The 22532-nt window shown below is 41.0% G+C and overlaps 1 protein-coding gene across 1 annotated transcript in view; it reads right to left on the bottom strand.

The window, feature by feature from the left end:
* Positions 1-21366, bottom strand: part of LOC124545515 (formin-like protein 5) — a 32295-nt gene extending 10929 nt beyond the window's left edge. Inside the window, exon 1 of the mRNA XM_047124461.1 lies at positions 21065-21366. Coding sequence (XP_046980417.1) covers positions 21065-21366 — 302 coding nt within the window. The remainder of the gene's footprint in view (positions 1-21064) is intronic.
* Positions 21367-22532: the final 1166 nt, after the last annotated feature.

Genomic DNA, 22532 nt, shown 5'->3' with positions numbered 1-22532 from the left:
TACACTTGGAAGTGATGATACAATTGTTGCTCTCTCTGTCCAGGCAGTCTTGTGGGGAGCGCTAACCTTCGTGAGCTTATAGGAGAAGTCATGTGCATATCTACATCTACATCTACATCCATACTCCGCAAGCCACCTGACGGTGTGTGGTGGAGGGTACCTTGAGTACCTCTATCGGTTCTCCCTTCTATTCCAGTCTCGTATTGTTCGTGGAAAGAAGGATTGTCGGTATGCCTCTGTGTGGGCTCTAATCTCTCTGATTTTATCCTCATGGTCTCTTCGCGAGATGTACGTAGGAGGGAGCAATATACTGCTTGACTCTTCGGTGAAGGTATGTTCTCGAAACTTTGACAAAAGCCCGTACCGAGCTACTGAGCGTCTCTCCTGCAGAGTCTTCCACTGGAGTTTATCTATCATCTCCGTAACGCTTTCGCGATTACTAAATGATCCTGTAACGAAGCGCGCTGCTCTCTTTGGATCTTCTCTATATCTTCTATCAACACTATCTGGTACGGATCCCACACTGCTGAGCAGTATTCAAGCAGTGGGCGAACAAGCGTACTGTAACCTACTTCCTTTGTTTTCGGATTGCATTTCCTTAGGATTCTTCCAATGAATCTCAGTCTGGCATCTGCTTTACCGACGATCAACATTATATGATCATTCCATTTTAAATCACTCCTAATGCGTACTCCCAGATAATTTATGGTATTAACTGCTTCCAGTTGCTGACCTACTATTTTGTAGCTAAATGATAAAGGATATATCTTTCTGTGTATTCGCAGCACATTACACTTGTCTACATTGAGATTCAATTGCCATTCCCTGCACCATGCGTCAATTCGCTGCAGATCCTCCTGCATTTCAGTACAATTTTCCATTGTTACAACCTCTCGATACACCACAGCATCATTCGCAAAAAGCCTCAGTGAACTTCCGATGTCATCCACAAGGTCATTTATGTATATTGTGAATAGCAACGGTCCTATGACACTCCCCTGCGGCACACCTGAAATCACTCTTACTTCGGAAGGCTTCTCTCCATTGAGAATGACATGCTGCGTCCTGTTATCTAGGAACTCCTCAATCCAATCACACAATTGGTCTGATAGTCCATATGCTCTTACTTTGTTCATTAAACAACTGTGGGGAACTGTATCGAACGCCTTGCGGAAGTCAAGAAACACGGCATCTACCTGTGAACCCGTGTCTATGGCCCTCTGAGTCTCGTGGACGAATAGCGCGAGCTGGGTTTCACATGACCGTCTTTTTCGAAACCCATGCTGATTCCTACAGAGTAGATTTCTTGTCCCCAGAAAAGTCATTATACTCGAACACAATACGTGTTCCAAAATTCTACAACTGATCGACGTTAGAGATATAGGTCTATAGTTCTGCACATCTGCTCGACGTCCCTTCTTGAAAACGGGGATGACCTGTGCCCTTTTCCAATCCTTTGGAACGCTACGCTCTTCTAGAGACCCACGGTACACCTCTGCAAGAAGGGGGCAAGTTCCTTCGCGTACTCTGTGTAAAATTGAACTGGTATCCCATCAGGTCCAGAAGCCTTTCCTCTTTTGAGCGATTTTAATTGTTTCTCTATCCCTCTGTCGTCTATTTCGATATCTACCGTTTTGTCATCTGTGCGACAATCTAGAGAAGGAACTAAAGTGCAATCTTCCTCTGTGAAACAACTTTGGAAAAAGACATTTAGTATTTCGGCCTTTAGTCTGTCATCCTCTGTTTCAGTACCATTTTGGTCACAGAGTGTCTGGACATTGTGTTTTGACCCACCTACCGCTTTGACATAAGACCAAAATTTCTTAGGATTTTCTGCCAAGTCAGTACATAGAACTCTACTTTCGAATTCATTGAACGCCTCTCGCATAGCCCTCCTCACACTACATTTCGCTTCGCGTAATTTTTGTTTGTCTGCAAGGCTTTGGCTATGTTTATGTTTGCTGTGAAGTTCCCTTTGCTTCCGCAGCAGTTTTCTAACTCGGTTGTTGTACCACGGTGGCTCTTTTCCATCTCTTACGATCTTTCTTGGCACATACTCATCTAACGCATTATGTACGACGGTTTTGAACTTTGTCCACTGATCCTCAACACTATCTGTACTTGAGACAAAACTTTTGTGTTGAGCCAACAGGTACTCTGAAATCTGCTTTTTGTCACTTTTTCTAAACAGAAAAATCTTCCTACCCTTTTTAATATTCCTATTTACGGCTGAAATCATCGATGCCGTAACCGCTTTATGATCGCTGATTCCCTGTTCTGCGTTAACTTTTTCAAATAGTTCGGGTCTGTTTGTCAGCAGAAGGTCTAATATGTTATCGCCACGAGTCGGTTCTCTGTTTAACTGCTCAACGTAGTTTTCAGATAAAGCACTTAAAAAGTGCTCCTCCTGTACGTCCGGAGTTACACTATGTGATCAAAAGTATCCCGACATCCCCCAAAATATACGTTTTTCATATTAGGTGCATTTTGCTGCCACCTACTGACAGGTACTCTATATCAGCGACCTCAGTAGTCATTAGACATCGTGACAGAGTAGAATGGGGCGCTCCGTGGAAGTCACGGACTTCGAACGTGGTCAGGTGATTGGGTGTCACTTGTGTCATACGTCTGTAAGCGATATCCCCCCCCCCCCCCCCCCCCACTTAACATCCCTATGTCCACTGTTTCCGATGTGAATGTGAAGCGGGAACGTGAAAGGACACGTACAGCACAAAATCGTACAGGCCGACCTCGTCTTTTGACTGACGTAGACTGCAGACAGTTGCCCAAGAGGGCCGCAATGTCTAATAGGCAGACATCTAATCAGACCATCACACAGGGATGCGTCAGGATCCACTGGCAGTACTATGACAGTTAGGCGGGAAGTGAGAAAACTTGGATTTCATGGTCGAGGAGCTGCTCATAAGCCACACATCACAGCGGTAAATGCCAAACGACGCCTCGCTTGGTGTAAGGAGCGTAAACATTGGACGACTGAACAGTGGAAAAACGTTGTTTGCAGTGACTAATCACGGTACACAATGTGTCGAATGGTCGGTGAAGCCATCTGCCACCGTGGGTAGTGTCAACAGTAAAATTCGGAGGTGGTAGTGTTAGGTGTGGTCGTGTTTTTCACGGAGAGAGCTTACACCTCTTATTGTTTTGCGTGACCCTATCACAGCACAGGCGTACATTGATGTTTTAAGCACGTTCTTGCTTCCCACTATCGAAGAGCAAATCGGGGATGGCGATTGCATCTTTCAACACGGTCGAGTACCTGTTCATAATGCACGCTCTGTGGCGGAGTGGTTACATGACAATACCGTCCCTGTAATGAACTACCCTGCACAGAATTTTGACCTGAATCCTATAGAACACCTTTGGGATGTTTTGGAATGCTGACTTCGTGCCAGGTCTCACCGACCGACGTCGATGCCTGTCCTCAGTGAAGCACTCCATGAAGAATGGGCAGCCATTCCCCCAAGAAACCTTCTAGCACCTGATGGAACATATGCCTGCGAGAGTGGAAGCGGTCATCAAGGCTAAGGGTGTGCCAACACCATATTGAATTGCAGCATTACCGATGGAGGGCGCCACTACCTTGTAAGTTTTTTCAGCCCAGTGTCTGGATACTTTTGATCGCATTGTGTATACGTTTCGAAAAGTGGCAGTCAATCTAGCTTTCATATAATATTGTGGTTTTTAAATTATGTGCTTTGTAAGTTCGGGACAGTATCTTCTCTCTGGGTGTATTGTCTCATATTTATTCTCATTTTTATGACATTTGGTATTCAGTACATTATTTTCATGCAACAGTTTCTCCTTAAAATAAACCATTGCTGTATTGAATGAATGTGTGTGACGCTAACCCTTTAATTAATTTTTTTTTTTTATTAAACACTGACCAACAGAATTTCCCCTGACAAAGACAACTCAAACTTAACATATTCATTTATTACCCACAATATACAAGCCCAACGCAATCTGACTGCTATACATTGACAACATGGCATCCAATAATTAACACAAAAGAAATGCCCTGAATTGCAATAAATCCTGGCAATAATAAAAATGCAAAAAACATGAAATTAAAGAAATATGAAGCTACCTCGAACTCTGTTAATTGCCTAAACTCATTTCCATCACGCATCACGGTAGTGTAAACACCATTCTTTATCATGAGTCACTTAGCTCACAGAAAATCTTCATAACACGAACTACAGCAATTACAGCAAGTAGCAACAACAGCCAGCTAAATAAAAGGATTCTCCCTGCTATAGACTCTAACTACGAGGAGGCATATGGTTAGCAAACGAAAGGTTTTGTTGCAGAGCGAACAACGTATTTAGAAAATTTTACTTTATTAATGTGGCATCGAGTTCCAAAATTTATATAATTGTCAATAATTTCACTACCCAAACATTATCAACCATACATCCATTAACATACCTTTACTTGCATGTTTTCTTATAAGAAATTTCATTTCACTTTACGTGTCCTACCAACACAGTATTCACTAAGAAAAACATGTTCATACACATCTCTATCGACTCACTAACTCCTACTCCGTTCAACCACAGAATCTCTTGCCAGGGCGCAGAGCGCTGTCAGCGATATTAACACAGTCTACAGCGCTGCCAACATACAAAGAGGCTACGTACAGTGTATGTGTGTGTGTGTGTGTGTGTGTAATTGCAAACGTATGCAACTGGATGATCTCAGGTGGACTTTCATGGCTTAGCTTTGCGGCAGAAGCCTGGTAACGGCAGTGGAGATCAACATTCAAAGCCGACCTGTAGCGTCACTCGGGCCGCACGTCGGGACGTGATTTATGCGGGTTTCCCGTTACAGGTGCCCTTGCGATTGGCTCTTTTACGACACGAGTGACGGATATGTTCGTGCAAATTTCAGACGTTGAACCAACTGAAAATTTCTCTTGGAGTTCACGCAGAAATTAGCTAGGCGCGGATCTGTCGAATCTGAGACAAGTCGCTGTGCTGGTGAGTGTGATGCGTTGCCCCTGTGTGCACTTTACTGGTGAATTTGGGTATGAATTAGTTCAGAGTTTTTGTGTAGAGAAATCTGTGTTAAAAGCGGTATGGGGTACATGCGAGTGATAATTCGCCATCATTAAACTAAACTTCAAATAGGCCAGCTCTTGATCGATACCCAGTCATAGTTTACCACATGGATAGTGGTTATGATTACGTACTATGTTTCCTTTGTGCTGCGATGCGCAAGCCTTTTTTAACTGGTCAACATTGGTAAGAAAATGGTGAACAGTATCTTCGGTAATTCTCAGAATGCCGTGACTTGGCGTGTGAGCGCATCATATAGTATTTGTCCTTCGTAGAAAGTTAATGGCAGAACGTCACATGTAATGTGACAGTCGGAACAGGTCTCTGTTCTTCAAAGTACTGTCAAAAATAAGGCCTCAATGACAGAATAACATTTAAGAAGGAGTCTACACAACGCGCATCAGTTATGGTGTTAGAAGCTTTGATGAACAAATCAGAAACATACTCTCCGTTTAACACCCTCGTTTGTTCCACTCAATCGTACTTTGGACGACTGTGCACTACACCTTCATTTATATCTACATCTGCATGACACTTGTAGGCCGAAACATTATGAGAAATCGGGCATGGCGAGACAGAATGCCACCAGTTGACGCTGTGGGCTCGTTTATCAGTCGACTTGGCTGTGAGGGTGCCGCAGTCTCCTTATAGTGAACTAAGATCGTGATATTTCACGAGGATACGCTGAAGCACTGGATAGTATATTCACAAACTTCTTGAAATCAATCGCAGTGCGATGTGTTTCCCTCAGGCACCACTGTACTTATTTACTGTGACGTCACGTCTGTTTCCGATAATGGCCACAGGAGGCCAAGTGCAGTGATATCGTGGTCGGGTAGTACGTGGTAAGGAAAGTACACAAGTGGAGCAGAGATGAATGGGGTAACAATCCTGGTGACGACACGGGATGCAGGTGGGAAAGCTACTGACACAGGTGACTTTGACGACGTGTGGACTGTTACGGCCTGGCCTCGTTCAGTAACTGTGCCAGATGAGGGCGCTGATAAGCAATATATACAGTAGTGAACGTAGCTGTAATGTAATTGCCAATTGACAATAAACTGTAGTGTTTTTTTTTTTAATTTTGAGTTCATTATCATAACCTTTAAATGATAATAATATGCCAATTCTCAATCTTCAGATTCACTGCTAGGCTCTGAGCACTATGGGACTCAACTGCTGAGGTTATTAGTCCCCTAGAACTTAGAACTAGTTAAACCTAACTAACCTAAGGACATCACAAACATCCATGCCCGAGGCAGGATTCGAACCTGCGACCGTAGCGGTCTTGCGGTTCCAGACTGCAGCGCCTTTAACCGCACGGCTTCACTGCTAGGTTACAGCATTAGTAATTCAGTTGTGCACAGTAAACTTAGTGTTGGCTCGCAAGGATATGGCTGAGTCTTGATTAATCTTAGGTTCAGATAGGTTTCACTTTCCTCTCATACTCACACGAAGTTTCGCAAGGAAATCAGCAGAAGTTGCGTACGCGCATTGTTTCATATTTTACTGTAGCGTACTGGTCTTTAGTAAGACTTTGCACATAACAACTTTTTATTTTATGGATTTGCACAACTAATTATGCGGCTGATTCGTCTCCAAACTTTAATAATTATATCTTTTCAAATTTTTGTATGTAGGGTAATCGCTGCTCTTCTCAAGAAGGAAGATAGAAGAATGAACGTGCTTTATATAGCATCTGTTACAGTATACAATGTTAAAAAAAACTGTTACGAAAATAATGCTGTGTTTACTTACTACAGTTCACCATTTTATCCAGATGCTTTTTCATCACTGCCATTGCTAATAAGAAGTTGAGAAGCTACCCATGGATTTGTCTCATACTTTGCTTTAGAACGCATTATACAAAAAAACTGTCACAAAGATGTTATCAGATTGTTATTGTAGCCAAGTTATAGAAGATCAGAAAAGGATTGAATACTGGAAAAATTCCAAATGGCTGCTTATATTTTTACCGAGGCAGTTAAAAATACCGACAGCTGGGGTAAGTGCAAGGGGGCATGTGTCTAACATTCTGCGTGGTGTCTGTTTGTTCTAAGTCGTGGTTCCCTATCACTTTCACGAAACGAGGCTCTGAGCGTGTAAGCTCTGCTGCTGGTAAGGAGACGCCAGATCACACATGACATGTAGAGTTCAGAAGAGTTCAGTGAGACAAGCGATGATATAATCAAATACTTAATGATTTCAGCGTCAGCTCCACTGCACTCCCTGTAAAAGAAATTTTAATACTAACTAAATTTAGTGCTTTCCTATTTTTAGTTAGTATTAAGATTCCTATGATTTCCTATTTTTAGTTAGCGGGTAAAATAACGTCGAAAATGCAGTCCAGTTTACCATTGGAATTTTTATTCTACTCACAAAACACTGTTTATGAATTGTATTATTGATAAAAGGAAATATTTTAATACCGGATGATAAAAACCAACTGCGTTTAACAAAAATGTGAGCGAATATTCAATGAATAGGTTTCCAAGTTCTATAATGGATCGAAGGATGACCTATGCCATATAACATCTATAATTAAGTTTCATAAAAGAGAAAACTATCAAAAATGGTACACAGTGACGCACAATTATCTTTAATTACTTATTTAACTTGTCGTAAGTTACAGAGGCTGATGTGGCTTCTCAATAATTATGTAACAGAAAAATCATCGCGTTTTATATTTTAAATTCAAGTAGCAAATGTGAATACCACGAAGTTTAATTGACAATCGACACTAGTATTACGTAAAAAGGGGATGTAACAGATGAGACTTCTGCAGTTCTGAGTGAAGCCTTATGCACTCTTATGCGGCATCGCGTGCGTTCATTACCTTGTCGGTGGTTAGGCAGCAGTAGGGGCGGCTGGTGGCGCTGCTGCACACACCTCGCCGTCTCGGTAGCAACTCTCTCGAACTTATCCTTACTACTGTTTACCGAAGTTGGTTTAAGAAAAAGGTATCTGGCTGTGTTTTCAGCTGACCAATCAGCGTCTCACTGCTAGAGTTAAGCTCCTCCTACAAAAATTCTATCTATCTACTTTTCGTGGTGGGGCAATGTTTTTAACGTTTGCTACGTAACAGAGACGCGTTTAGTCTCACCCTAGAACTTGCAGCTCGCGTGGCCCTTTTAGTGTTATCGTAAGAACTAAACTGTTCTTCTGGAGTACTCTATCTTTTAACGTGGGCCGGGGATGGACCTCTTGACCATCGGCTGGCGATGCGGGTGTCCCATTGTCCAGCTCTTATCGTAGGGCCTTCTAGCCTACGCGGCTCTGCTCTCGGCTTCTGTTCTCGTTTCTCCCTTCGGAACTGCGTCTGTTTCACGGTGGGAAGGTATGACATGCATGTAGACATTCTTTTGTTAGTCTGTGGTATTCCATTTGCTCACTCGTTGATCGTATTACTTTGGTTAGTTTAATGTCAGGATTTATTCGGAGGTATGTGACATATTGCCGGATTTGCTATCATGTCAGGGTTTTCATGGAAGGTGTTGAATTTGCGTGACACCTTACAGGTGATCTGTCTTTTAAGGATCTTTTTTTTATGTTTTTCTTGAAAATCTTGAAAATATCGCTTTCTGGAGGCAACGTTTCCCAGTATAAAATGCAATTACATTAAATTTGGTGCAAAAAGTGCCATTCATCTTCTCTCTAGGATTCCTCGCCCTGGCTGCCACACTACTTCATATGGAGTAGCTACAGGATTTCTCTGAAAGTTACACAGACTCTCTGCACTGCGCCTTACGAATCAGCGTCGACAGAGTGCACAGACATGCCTGGGGGTGTCTTTTTTCCTACGTGCTGCATTAACACTAACTTCATGGAAGACACATATGAGTCACTTGCAATACCAATGCAAGAAACGCATATGGGCAGAATCTATGTAAATCTCTGCACACTGTTCTGCACTGATAGAGAAGAAACCGATTCTCAGTGATCCTGTACTGCAGCTGTAGCTGGGATGTTAACTGAGTACTTGTTTGCACTTGTTGAGTGAGCTTTTATGTAAAAAGTCTCAACAGCTGAGGGTGTCAACTGTCTACACACTGAAGAGCCTGTCACGAGTGTAACATGCATTCAGTATGTACTCGTCAATCTTGATATCATTGTCTTCACTGTCACAAGCCGAAATACTTTTCACAGCACGAGTGCTATGAAATGCATCACCCCAGCCTCAGCTTTTCCAACATCTGAAGTGGCTCAGAGTCTTAAATTGTCTCCCTCTGCAACAGAAGTAGGACGCATAGACGCTATGGACATCAGATGTTTCAACACTAGCCAAGCAGTGCATTTTAGCAGGTTACTGTTCTACACTTGAACATGATGCGTCCCGTTCCACCAGATATATTCACACTCTCCTTGGCAGATATTCTGTGGATGTGTTCTAAGTGGTTCCAGTCAGTCAGCCTACTTGACAGGGACCAAAAATTCCTGAATGGAAAAAAGTTACTGGTGAGAGAAATGCAATATCTTTCTGGTCTTTCGTTTATTCATAGCCAAGTGATTACAACAGAGATACACGGCTTTACCACAGGCTGACAGAGACAGACAGCAGCAACATTTCATATTTACTTATCCGGACCCTTCCTCACGAGCACTAAATACATCACTGACAACATCACACTTAAAAATTAATCACTTCTCAGCCACTGTTTATAGAAACATATTTTATATAAAAACTCCCTTAACAACTGCATATAAATACTCATTTAATAAATTGGAAAGAGCTCCGCTATATGAACACTTCCTCAGTGAAGTTATTTTATCTATTCACACAATACAACGGGAAAGAGAATGGTGGGGAGATAAAGTTCGACTGTAAACTGAAAATGGGAGAAATTTCGTTTCCTAGAAGGACGCTACAGTGCAGAGATCCTCACTTATTCAAGAAAAACGTTAAAAAGTGACGTGAAAACGCCCGTACCCTTAAGCTAAAACTCCACAGCTCGGAGGTGGCGCAGTGGTTAGCACACTGGACTCGCATTCGGGAGGACGACGGTTCAATCCCGTCTCCGGCCATCCTGATTTAGGTTTTCCGTGATTTCCCTCAATCGCTTCAGGAAAATGCCGGGATGGTTCCTTTGAAAGGGCACGGCCGATTTCCTTCCCCATCCTTCCCTCACCCGAGCTTGCGCTCCGTCTCTAATGACCTCGTTGTCGACGGGACGTTAAACACTAATCTCCTCCTCCTCCATAGCTCGGGAGTTCCAGTATGCTGTTCACCGCACTCCCTCCTACCACTGAACAAAGATTTACGAGTGCACAAATTTTTTCCCTAAATTTCCTTTGCTGTAACAACTTGCACTTACTGTATCATCCAGTATCTTTGTGTTAAGCTTAATGCTGATCTTATTACATTAGATTACTAGTATTTTTTGTTCCATAGAACCACAGAGTGGAGATGCTCAAGGACGTAGAACATGTATTAAAACTAAAATACACGATAGTTTTTTAAAAGATATATTTGATGCTCCTTCCTGATATACATTGCGTGAAATGATACTCATTGATGTGGAAGAAGTCAGAAAATCTTCAACACGTTTTCGTTTAAGAAGTTATTACAAACATGCCAAAAATGTGTAAATACATTGAGGTACGTATTATAATTCTTGTGCTATTGTAGCCACGCGTCATCAGAGAGAAAAACGGTTTACAACACTTTTTTGCCTTGGTAACATAACTTCACCGGAATAGTGCACAAGTCAGATTTTGCGTAACATTTACATCACGTTGTGCTCTCGCGAATGGACTCAACCGGGGCTGGCGCGCCGAGACAGTTTGCGACTGGCGCCATCGGTGGCGCTGGAAGTTCTCCGCCAACCACAAGTTCGGCCCAACCAGCAACCTCCGCGCCGCCGTCAATGAGATGGACTTCTGCGCTGTGACAAGCGGCGGCCGCAGGCAGCAATGGAAGTTTCATAATCGGCGTTGGTGTCCGTCAGTTCTAGTACGGAGTTCCAGGGTTGCTGGTAGTAGCTACAGTTCCCAGTGGAGATCAGCCTGCGAGGCAGCCTAGAAGTGGAGTCGCATAGGGACAAGTGTTAACTACAGTGATTGACAGTGAGGCGCCCTGGGGGGACGTAGTCTACTTGACACTGTATTCAGTAGCACACGCCTTGATAGCCAACTGCTTGGTTGTATCTGTCCACTCGCACATCCAACGAATTGCTGAACATCCTGAGTGTCGCGGCACAGTAAAGTGTATCTTTGTGTGTCACTAAGTAGTCCGCTCTGTCACAGTTCCACCATCAGTCTCGGAGCACATAAACCTAATACGACAGGTGTAAGCCATTCTACACAGACGACCCGTACACATCATACTTCTTGTCAAAACTTACTAATTTTGACAAAATTTATTAAAGAATAAACATATGGTAGCAGTAGTTAGTATACCCAGTTCCCCGAATAGCATCTTCTTGATTCCATGCAACACATAATTCATATTATAAGCTTTTTGACGCAGAAAACTTCGCTTGACTTAATGAGTTACGCCAAAAAAATGTTGAAGTGTTACATTATGGAATGAAAATAAGGGGAACATGACACCTATTTTGTTCTTATATCCCATATGTCTGACAACATTCGCTGTTCGAGCTGAAATTTGTTAATGTGCTTCAGCAGTTATGTGACATGCTCTCTCATATGTATTATCATCGAACTGAAATTCCAAGAAAACTGTAACTGGAAGGAAGCTGGATGTTACTTCTTTATCTCCTATCTTATACAGTGGCTTAATTCCAGCATATTTCAGCCAATCAGGAAATGTTCCAGTGATAAATGACTGATAACAAAAGTAACTTAATAACTCACGGTGTTCACAAGGACACTCTTTAATTAAGTTTGTTGATGTTTTATCATAAATACTCGAATTTTTTGATTTTGAATGTTTTATGATGGACATTATTTCTGCTATTGTGTTGAGGTTGTATCCAAATTATTCATATGGCGTATGTACCCTGCACAAAGCATAAAGAATTGTTGATCATTTTCTCTTCCTGACATTCACTTTCATAAGTCAATAAAGACTACTACAATGTTTCTAGAAAGACACTTACAACATAGATCAGATTAAATTAGATGTAGGCTATTCTTCGTTGCAACAGGTCGATAGTGACTAGATTCTGCAGGATGCAGAACATGTTAGAAAGTTAGAATATCCAATAAATATTTTCATATAACAACAAATATGTTAGTGCACCTTCCATAGGTCTCAAATGAAATGGTGCTCATGGATGTAGTATAAGTAAAAAATTCTTAAATACATTTTCATTTAAAAGGTCATGATCCCCTTTCATACGGCTCCACCCACTTCATAATTTAGCCCCACGTAATCCTTTCCCTCCCCCTCCTTCAAACAAAACTTATAAATGTTCAATAGACTGACGTGCGTATTATAATTCTTAGGCCATTGTAGCCGTGCACCACCAAACAGCAAACAAAGTAGAGGTTGTCCACCAATAAATCCTATAGGTTCCTCTAGAACGGAACTTTATTTATGGCTGCTGGGTCGATGTCGAGAATGTGTGTTCCAGCATAATGGTCTTCTTTCTGGGTGAAAGCAAATCTTTGTGAAGATTTTTCTTATTTCTATTGTTTATAACAGGACCTGAGCTGTTGGCCTGATAAAGAGATATATTTTAATGACAAATTTCACCAAGGGACAAACATATTGGGAAGCAGCAGTTACTATCCCTAGTTCCCTGCACAGACCTGTGCTGTACCTTTCGGACGCTCAGCTGTTACTCTCATCAGGTGATTGCGAGATGTCATTGTACACGGATCAAAATGCTTCTACACTTACAAGCGGAGTACTGCAGCACAGCTACTGTATTTAGGAAATGTGTGTGTGTCTTGTCAGTAGTTGTAAAATGTGGTAATGCGGTAAAATACTTTGTTATATGATGTTCCCTCTTACTATCTACCTACCATTTTTTATTCGACTTAATTTGTGTTTAATGCTGTTGTATAATAGGTAAATTTCCAACGTTTCTTACGGTGTTATATGAATTCACGAACATTATGACAGTAATCCAAGTATTTAGTAAGTTTTGATACGCAAATCCTGCTTTTATTCATGTAACTAAAGGCCCAGTAGTTTAATAGTTTGTCCTTGGGCTATGATACTGTATGTCTGCCATCTATTTCGGAACTGGACATGAGAATCCCTACATATTCGATATTGCAGAGTAACTGTGAACCTAAAGAAGGTGTATTCTAATGCTGCCAGTAACAGCGGGTATGGCAAACTGTTATCATTCATAAAATTACAACTCGTTCATGCACTGGGAGAGACGAAGTTTATACAGCATGAGATACCGTTGGTGTAACATACCGGCACTTCTCGAATGATAAAATTGCCACATAGCTGAATCCCTGATGTAGATCTTCACTAATTTCCCTAAATCGCTCCAGAGAAATGCACGGATGGTTCTTTTGAGGAAAGAACACGGCCGATTTCCTTCCCCATCCTCTCGTAATGTGAGCTTGCGCTAATGACCTAGCTATCGACGACACGTTAAACTCTAATCGTCCTTCTTCCTTCCTTCAAAGGCAAACGTTATCGTAGGCGAAGGAAGAGGTATAGAGACGTTGCGATTGGTGCAGTTTGTACCCTACATTCATTGCTTTTCCGAGTGCAGATAAAGATGTCCATGGTGAACCCGAACTCCATTGGTAAACTTTCGGATGTTGTTCAGGAATACCTTCTGAGTATTTTGGAATAAAGGAGCCACGGTCTCTGATGGCTTGCTACAGAGTAAATGCATTTATTGTGATTCATTACCCATATTTGCCTTTGATTGTGTATTCCTCGTAAAATATTTACAAGGAGAGGTCGCCAGTCATGGGAACGATATTTTTTTTTTTTTAAAAAAAAAAAAAAAAAAAACAGCTACACGATGATGTAGGTTAAGGTCCGAAGTCGCACGTCCTGCAGCTATTCATCCTGGCGTGTCCTCATGTCCGAGTAATCGGCGAATAAAGTTCTGAAGTTTGCATTATGGTCATTTTTTTAGCTTTGGAACAGGGATATTTAACAGACAGTTTGCCCAGCGTAATGATTAACTAAAGGCGTCAGCTACAAAAAACTGTGGGTTCGAATATCATCTGGAGCTTCGAATTTTTTTTATTTTTAAATCTTTCTCGAAATGACTTTGGTCATTATTTTTATTCAAGTAATTGGGTTAAATTTTATTTAAGTTTTGTACCTTGTCACACTACTATGCTCACCGTATTAATTTTTTAAATCGCTCTCATTTTTTCTTCCTGCCATTCTTTTTTCAGTTGGATGATTTACGCATGTGTTTTAATTCTTTTTAATTATCTTTGACTATATTCAAACATTTGAAACTACCTATGTATCACTAAAAAAAGAAAGAAAAAAAGAAAGAGACGAAAAAATCTGTCTATATTGACTGTACACTGGTGTCAAACACATTTTTTCCTTTACAGGATGTACTTTTTTATGATAATCGTCACAAAAACATTTAAAACATAAATTCTTATTGCAATATGGGCAAAGTAATGCCGAGGGAGATTTGAACGAAAGGAAGGAATATAAATAAAACGAAATCCAGACAAAATGAGAAGTAAAAAGAATGAATGCAATAACATGGCCAGAAACACTAGATTGTAAACGGAAGAGATTAAATCGAGGTCAATATATAATTGTAGTTTAAATCAGATAAACAAAGATTCCAATTGGAAGAAAAATAAAAGAAAACGAACAAATTATACAGTGATTACAATGGTGCGACAAAGGAACACAATTAAAAATGATCGAATAAATACAATGACAAAAGTCAGTACATGAAAAGATTCGAATCTACGACCTTTCGCACGTGAGGATCATGCCTTAAACATTACTCTGCGAAATATCTTTTTTACGAAATTGTACACGATCATGCGAAATTCCAAAACTGTTTTTCGTCCGTTATTTGCAAACAAGGATCCACCAAGGGCATGGCTGCAGGGTGTGGCACCTGGGACCTTAACCCTTATCATCGTATATGTCGACCCGCCGCTGGGAACCTCTCCTTGTTAGACGAGAAAGCAAGTATCGACAGTATGAGCTGTGTGTCTTAGTTGGAAACAAAGTTGTTCCATTCGCTCCCGGTGATCCATGTTGACAACGAAAGCACCTACTCTATTCTTCGCATGCGGTACTGCTCGGCCCTGTATCGGTTTGTTTTTCCCGGCGATGTTACACAGAGGTGCGGATAGATTTACTGGTGGGGAGATGGCAAACACGCACGTCCAGGTTGTTTCCATTTGTGATGTTACATGAGCCGTGTGTGTGCAATGCAAGAGAGGCGCAACGGCGCCTATATTGACTGACCTGATACCGCAGTGACGGCGACCACACCACAATACTGTTTTGAACTGTTGTCGTTGTCGTCCTCAGTCTCAAAGAAATGGTTCAAATGGCTCTGAGCACTATGGGACTTAACATCTGTGGTCATCAGTCCCCTAGAACTTAGAACTACTTAAACCTAACTAACCTAAGGACATCATACACAACCATGCCCGAAGCAGGATTCGAACCTGCGACCGTAGCAGTCGCGCGCCTCAGTCTCAAAACTGATCTGATGCACCTTCTCGCACTAGGTTATTCCGCGCAAATCTGTTCATTTCTACGCAACTGCTGCAACCTTCATTCTTCCTGTGGTCGGGCCACATCCTCCCTCTTCAGCTTCTACCCCCACACGCTACCCTCCACTACTTGACTGATGACTCCTTCATGCTTCACAATGTGTACTACTAACTGATGTCTTCTGTTAGTCCAGTTACACCATAAATTTATTTTCTTCCTAACTTGATTCAGTTCCTCCTCATCAGTATCCTACCTACGTATTTAACCTTCAATATTTTCCAGCAATAGCTTCCATCCACCCTCGTATGAAGCGTTTGTCGTTCACGCTTCACTTACAGACAAACAGCTCCTAAAATAGATTGCTAACAATTAAGTGCTATATCTACAGGACCACTGGGGCGTCCAGGTTGTTTCCATTTGCGAGGTTACATGAGCCAGTCAGTGCCCTACCTATGACGACACAAGCAACGTCCACTTATGGATGAAGACATCATTATCACGTGATATGTCACACCCTGCTAATCTATGACGTTATTCACGTTCAGAGACTGCACAACTCATTCTCTTAGAATGGCGGTGGCCCTTAAAACGAAACAGACGAACGCAGTACAGAATTATGGTAGTCATTAAAATGAATCAGTCAATCACAGTATAGCCCCACCGCATTCAGTTCGCTGTGCCCAAAACTGTCTGAATGATCTCAATTTTCTTTAGCTACATTCAAAAGTATTCATCCAAAAATTTCTATAAAGAGAGGGTCATCTACTCATACTCACACACACCACACACACACACACACACACACACACACACACACACACACACACACTTAAAAATACTTAACCATTGTCTAGATTGCGTAAAATGACGTCATCTAAAAATGCCAACTATATTTTCATACTTCACTATAACACATATGTTATATACTCTACTGCCTCGTCAGTAAATTTCATGTTACATTAAGAAGTATCATTGGAATGTAGCATTCTCCATGGAATGTGAGAAAGAGTATAAAACACACTTACAAGACAATGTCTGCACCAGTTGCATTTTTCAGTTTGTTTAAGAAACCAACGGCTTGTGCCCCCAATGCCATTATCTAGTGCTACATATTATCAAACAGTAAAATAGAACAGAATTCATCAGATGTTAGGGATAAGCATCAGCAGCAACTAAAATACATAAATGTTCAAAATAGTTCGGCTACTCACGTCATAAAAGCAATAATCTAACATAATGGAGTATGAACTTGTCTTCTATTAAAATAGTTGTAAGGTTTGTAAATTAAGTAGCGTTGAAAGACAACTTTTGTCAACGATCATAATAAAAACACCATGATAAATACCGTAAGAAGTCCGTTACACTCTTAGGAATCGAGATACGTCTATTGAACTTACGTGTCAGGCGTCTTGAGAGGTCATAGAATGTCTACTGAGATAGTGCAACTGGTGTGTATATTTTCCTCAAAACCATTACCACAGCTGCGGAATGGACACCAAGGTATTCCACACACTCGGCAAGCAAATAAAACATACTACTCATAAATAATTAATAGCCAACATCCATTTATGCAGTGTAATTAACAGTTTTATAAATAATTATTAGCCAACATTCGTTTAGGCAACGTAATTAACAAATTCGAAATAAACAAGTGTTGAATAAAACGGCTCTGAGCACTATGGGACTTAACATCTATGGTCATCAGTCCCCTAGAACTTAGAACTACTTAAACCTAACTAACCTAAGGACATCACACATGTGTTGAAGATGAGTTACACTTCAGCTACTGTCCTGGAAGACTTCAAAATGCAAAATAAAATCGACCGTTGTTTATGTTCCTGTTGCTTGTCATTACAATAAATGGCAGCTTTCATAGTTCAACAGATCCTCAAGTTATCTACCTTCCACATCCAAATTATACTATGGTGCTTTCCAAGAGTTATAATGTTAATTGAACATCTCAAATCTTTGCAAAAAGGCGCCAACATACAAAAAATTGCGATGTTATATTAAGGGTAACAATATTATTTTTCACACACACACACACACACACATATATATATATATATATATATATATATATATATATATATATATATATATATCACTTACAAAGGTGCCTAAAATTCAAATGGTACCCTAAAATTGAACGCCACAATGCAGTTTTATTCCTAAAGAGCTATAAAACGCATACAGATAAAAAATAACACAGTCAATTAATAAACTTTAGAGCTACATTTGGTGTAATGAACAGCGGATCTTCAAATTAAAGGGTCCTCAGACTGTACTGTTCTATGATGCTTGTCAAGTGTTACAATGGTATCTCCACATCTAAAATACGAAAAGGATATTAGAATTTCAGTCTGAGGCTACGTTATTGGCAGTTCATAAAATGAACTCAAGTGTCCGTATTACATATTAAAATACACGTGGCTGATGTAGTGTAACGACATAAGTTTTGTATAAATGATTTTCTATTGACATATGACCATGTGCAGACTTCGTCACCTACATCAGTTACAAAACACTTCAAAATTATTTCAATTATTTTTAAAATTGTCTCTGAATGGTTCTTGAACGAAACTGTAATTAAAACATCATCATTTGAGTCGTATGCGCAGAATTACGTCACTCAGTCCTATTGGTTTGCGCAAAATTTTCCAATTTAGATGTCGTTTGTTTCTTCTCGGAAATTATATTAATGCATGTTATCGGCTTTAATAAATATTAGAACCACATTGAATAAACTTTCAAGACTCAAACTCGCGATGAACGTTGTCAAAATTAATAATCTTGTCAATTCATTAACATAATTCTTCATAAATAAATTCTCGGAACACGTATTTAAACTTTAGTAGCATCCACTAGTTTGTTATCTTCCTACATATAGACGTGAACCTGAGCCTTGACCAGATATGACTGAACATTTGCAACATGATTAAACTTTCTATGACGCCATTGTTGTAGAAACATTACAAATTCTTTTTTTTTTCAGTTTTTAGAAGCACGACGCAACAACTCGGTTTCAGGATCTTATGTTGCTCTCTGGCTGTCGACCCGCGACGTATAGTGGCCAGCAATTTTCTCTCTGGCCCCGGCAGTGAAGATGCTGTCTCCGTTCGTTGCGCCGCCCTCTCCGTACTTTAAACATAAAAAATAAATGCAAAACTTTAGATAATTCACAACAATTACAAAGATTAAAAAAATACAGAAACAAACCACTAAATTAAACTTATATTCACCTACAAATTGGGCTGACACTAGTGGATGGGTGACGCTTCAATTTCGCGTCCCACCACACTGCCTTATTGGCACTACTGAAATAAATTATAATGTAATTGGTGACCACTACTTAATCTTTGAACTCCCATTAAATTCATCAAAATACATAAAAACTTTCGCTACAACATTCCAAGTCACACAAGGGCACTGCTGCTGATCTAAACTACATTTTAAAGTGCACTTGTCCATGAGAATTAGCAGAATAAACAATGTTATTCCCAAATTTTGGGCGTGTACAATATCTCAAGCTTGCAAAAAGCCGTTTCAGCTAGTTTACCATTCATCCATAAATCTTCCCCAGGCCTGGAAAGCTTTTAGCATAGGAATATAATAGGAATACTTACTTCCAGTCAATCCTTTTTAGTTATACGTCGAACGACGATTGTCCAACAAAAATTTCTGCGAAAATGGAGCCCCTGAAACGCGTTTCTCCCATTAACACCGTCTTACCCAGTCTTGGTACATTTGGCAACCCAGCAAATTCGTCATTATTCCCTAAGCACTGCAATCCTCGAAGTAACATGTTCTCCTATGTAACTTATCATTCTGCAACTGAGTCATTATCTTTCTTTTCCACATCCATTGTTACCTTAAAACAATAATCAATGTTTCTCTAATTTCTTCTTCAATGGATATTGTTTCAATATCGTGTGAATTATCGCCTACCGCTTTTGAAGTTAACAAGGTAACGTATCAGTTCGTCAACTGATTTGGATTATGTCAGTTGTGAACATAAGAGCCTTTTTATTCCCTCCAAAAGAGGAATGTATGTCATCATATCTCAATAATGATCTACCACTGTATTTAACGCGGTGTTAAAGAGTTGGACGTATTTATAGCGTATGTTTGGATGTAATGCTCTGTAGCAGAAATAGCTTTGTGTAAAGTCATTGTTAGGCCTGGGAATTTTCGTTTTTTGAAGATTCGTCAACATAATTAACATAATCTTTATCGTATTCATCATCATCAACTTCTTCTTCTTCTGCTTCACTTTCTTCTGCTTCTTTTCAACTTTCTACTTTCATAAATACACTTTTTCTTCCTACACCCTGAGTCTTCATCAATATCATCATCAACCTCCTTATCACATTCATCTCCTTCTCTTACTTCTCCTTCTTCTCCACATTTGCTTTCATAAATACACGATTTTCTTCCTCGTTCTGTTCAGCCTTCTTTTCGATTATCTCCTCTGACAAAAATAGGCACATCTGGGTTAGGGTCTGAAGTTTTTTATAATCTCGTATCTCTATTAAGTGATAGTAAGATAGCACATAAATATTGTATTTACTGTTTTTTTAAATACTGATTCACTGTACTCACTGTGAATGATAGCAATAAATTTGAAAATTAAATAGTGTTAAATATTATCTCGTTCACATTATAGAAACAGATGTTCTCTTTTCTAATTAAACTATAAAACGCATAAAGTGTCATGAAACGCATGTGTGTCAACTTTTACCTCTCTTTCTACATTATTCCGTGGTTTATTAAGTTTTCAAATTTATACTGAGTTTTTGATCACCCGGTACTATCCTCGATATTGATCGTATCTTTTCAAGACTCTAACCATTCCATTAAACTGATGTTCCAGGTCCTTTTCCGTCCGCGGGAGAATCACAATGTTATCGGCAAACCTCTACGGTTCAATATATATATATATTTTTTTGTCTGAAATGTAATCCCCTTCCCAAAGTTCTCCGTGTTGTGCTATACAGCGTTGCGTGTTATACATTTTGGTAATCCTGTATTACATTTTTTTTCTGAGTTGCGGGTTTATCTACACATCTACTGCTGATCACAGCATCTGCTGTAGAGGGAGAAGCTTAGAGCCGAGAACAGGACGTCAAAACGCAGCGCTGCCGAACAGACTGCATATTGCAGCACTTCGTTTTGGCACAGGACCGCAAAAAATGGTTTTACTCGGGAGACTAAAAAAAAAAAGGGGGAGTGAAACATGCGAAGTTTCGTACTGTGGTACTGTTGGCAAAAAAAAGAGGAAATACGAAGGAACGAGAGAGAGAGAGAGAGAGAAAGAGTAAGGTGCGAGCGAAGGACGAGGTGGAGCCGATTCGAAAATTTGCGGAATAAACTTGGAAGACAAAAGGGAGACTTGGACAATTCCGCGGAGCTGGTGCGGGGTGGAGACGGCAGAGGTGGCCGGCGTCGCGTCAGCGGCGGGGGCGGCGCAGGCGGAATAATTTCCAGGGCAGCGCGGGTGCGGGGTGCGGAGAGGACGGAGGGGATGAAAAAGGCGGCGAAGCGGGCGGCCGAGAGCGGCCGCGAAGGCGGGGTAATGGAAGAAGCGCGGAATGAGTCGGCCCTCGCCCGCAGCACGCAGATGGAGTAATTTAGCGGCGGGCCGGGCCGACCGGCACCTGGACGGCGCAGAACGCGGCCGGACTCTGCCAGCATCCCGCGCACGTTCCGCCGAGACGCGCCAAAAAGGACGGAGGGGCGAGCAAAAAAAAAAAAAAAAAAAAAAAGAAAAAAAAAGAGGACGAAAGGAAAATGTGTGTCCTTCATCTCCTCGCGCGAACCCATCTCTCTTCTCGCTTTCATCAGCGCTCTCGGCCATTCTGCGTCGAGGGGCTCCGCTGCGCCATCGAAGCTGTGTCCGAGCATAAGTGACGGAAATTTGTTACCGCACTCGCAGCGGTGCGTTCCACAGGGTCCCTTCACTTCCCTTCCGCGCAGCACAGTGCCCCGGAGCCATAGCCCGTGTAAGTAAGGGTGCTTCGTGCATTCACCCCGTCAACACACTGCGCTCAACTGTCTCATCTTCTCCCCGGCCCTGAAATATCACCTGATGACGGATATACACTCCCTCCTATGCACTTGTGTGAGATGAGGTAACAGTATCAACGGCTATCAGTATCGTTTCCTTCTCCTCCCATCTTCTTACTTACGAGTAACGTTGCACAAATAATGCCTCATATATATTTTCACTGAAATTACAACATGCACTTTAGGGAAAAGAACTACGTACCACGAAGGAATTATCCGAATGAAAGGAAATCAGTAGATGCTGAAACATCCCCTTTAAAAAATAAATGAATTACTGTGCTGATAAACCTCTTACGTTATTTGATTTTCAAACAGCTGAGCAAAACTGAACGTGCTCAGACATTTCTCTCTTTACTTATCCTGATCATCAATAAATTGACGGCCGGTCGGAGTGGCCAAGCGGTTCTAGGCGCTTCAGTCTGGAATAGCGCGACCGCTGCGGTCGCAGGTTCGAATCCTGCCTCGGGCATGGATGTGTGTGATGTCCTTAGGTTAGTTAGGTTTAAGTAGTTCTAAGTTCTAGGGGTCTGATGACCTCAGCTGCTAAGTCCCATAGTGCCCAGAGCCATTTGCACTAAACTGACACACAATATTTTTAGCGCAATGCAATCTGACTTTCAAATATCCCTACATAAGAATGGCCCTGGCTAACAATAACCTATACCTATCATGAATCCTTACCTCACGAAAAATCTTCGTTACTCGAACTACTGTAATACAGCGAGCGCCAATACTGCCAGCTAAATAAAAGATTCTAACCACTGAAGGCACTAATTACTGATAGGCATAGTTAG

Source organism: Schistocerca americana, chromosome 8 (genome assembly GCF_021461395.2).
Source record: "Schistocerca americana isolate TAMUIC-IGC-003095 chromosome 8, iqSchAmer2.1, whole genome shotgun sequence".
Taxonomy (NCBI): Eukaryota; Metazoa; Arthropoda; class Insecta; order Orthoptera; family Acrididae; genus Schistocerca; species Schistocerca americana.
This window is presented reverse-complemented; position numbering and strand designations above follow the sequence as displayed.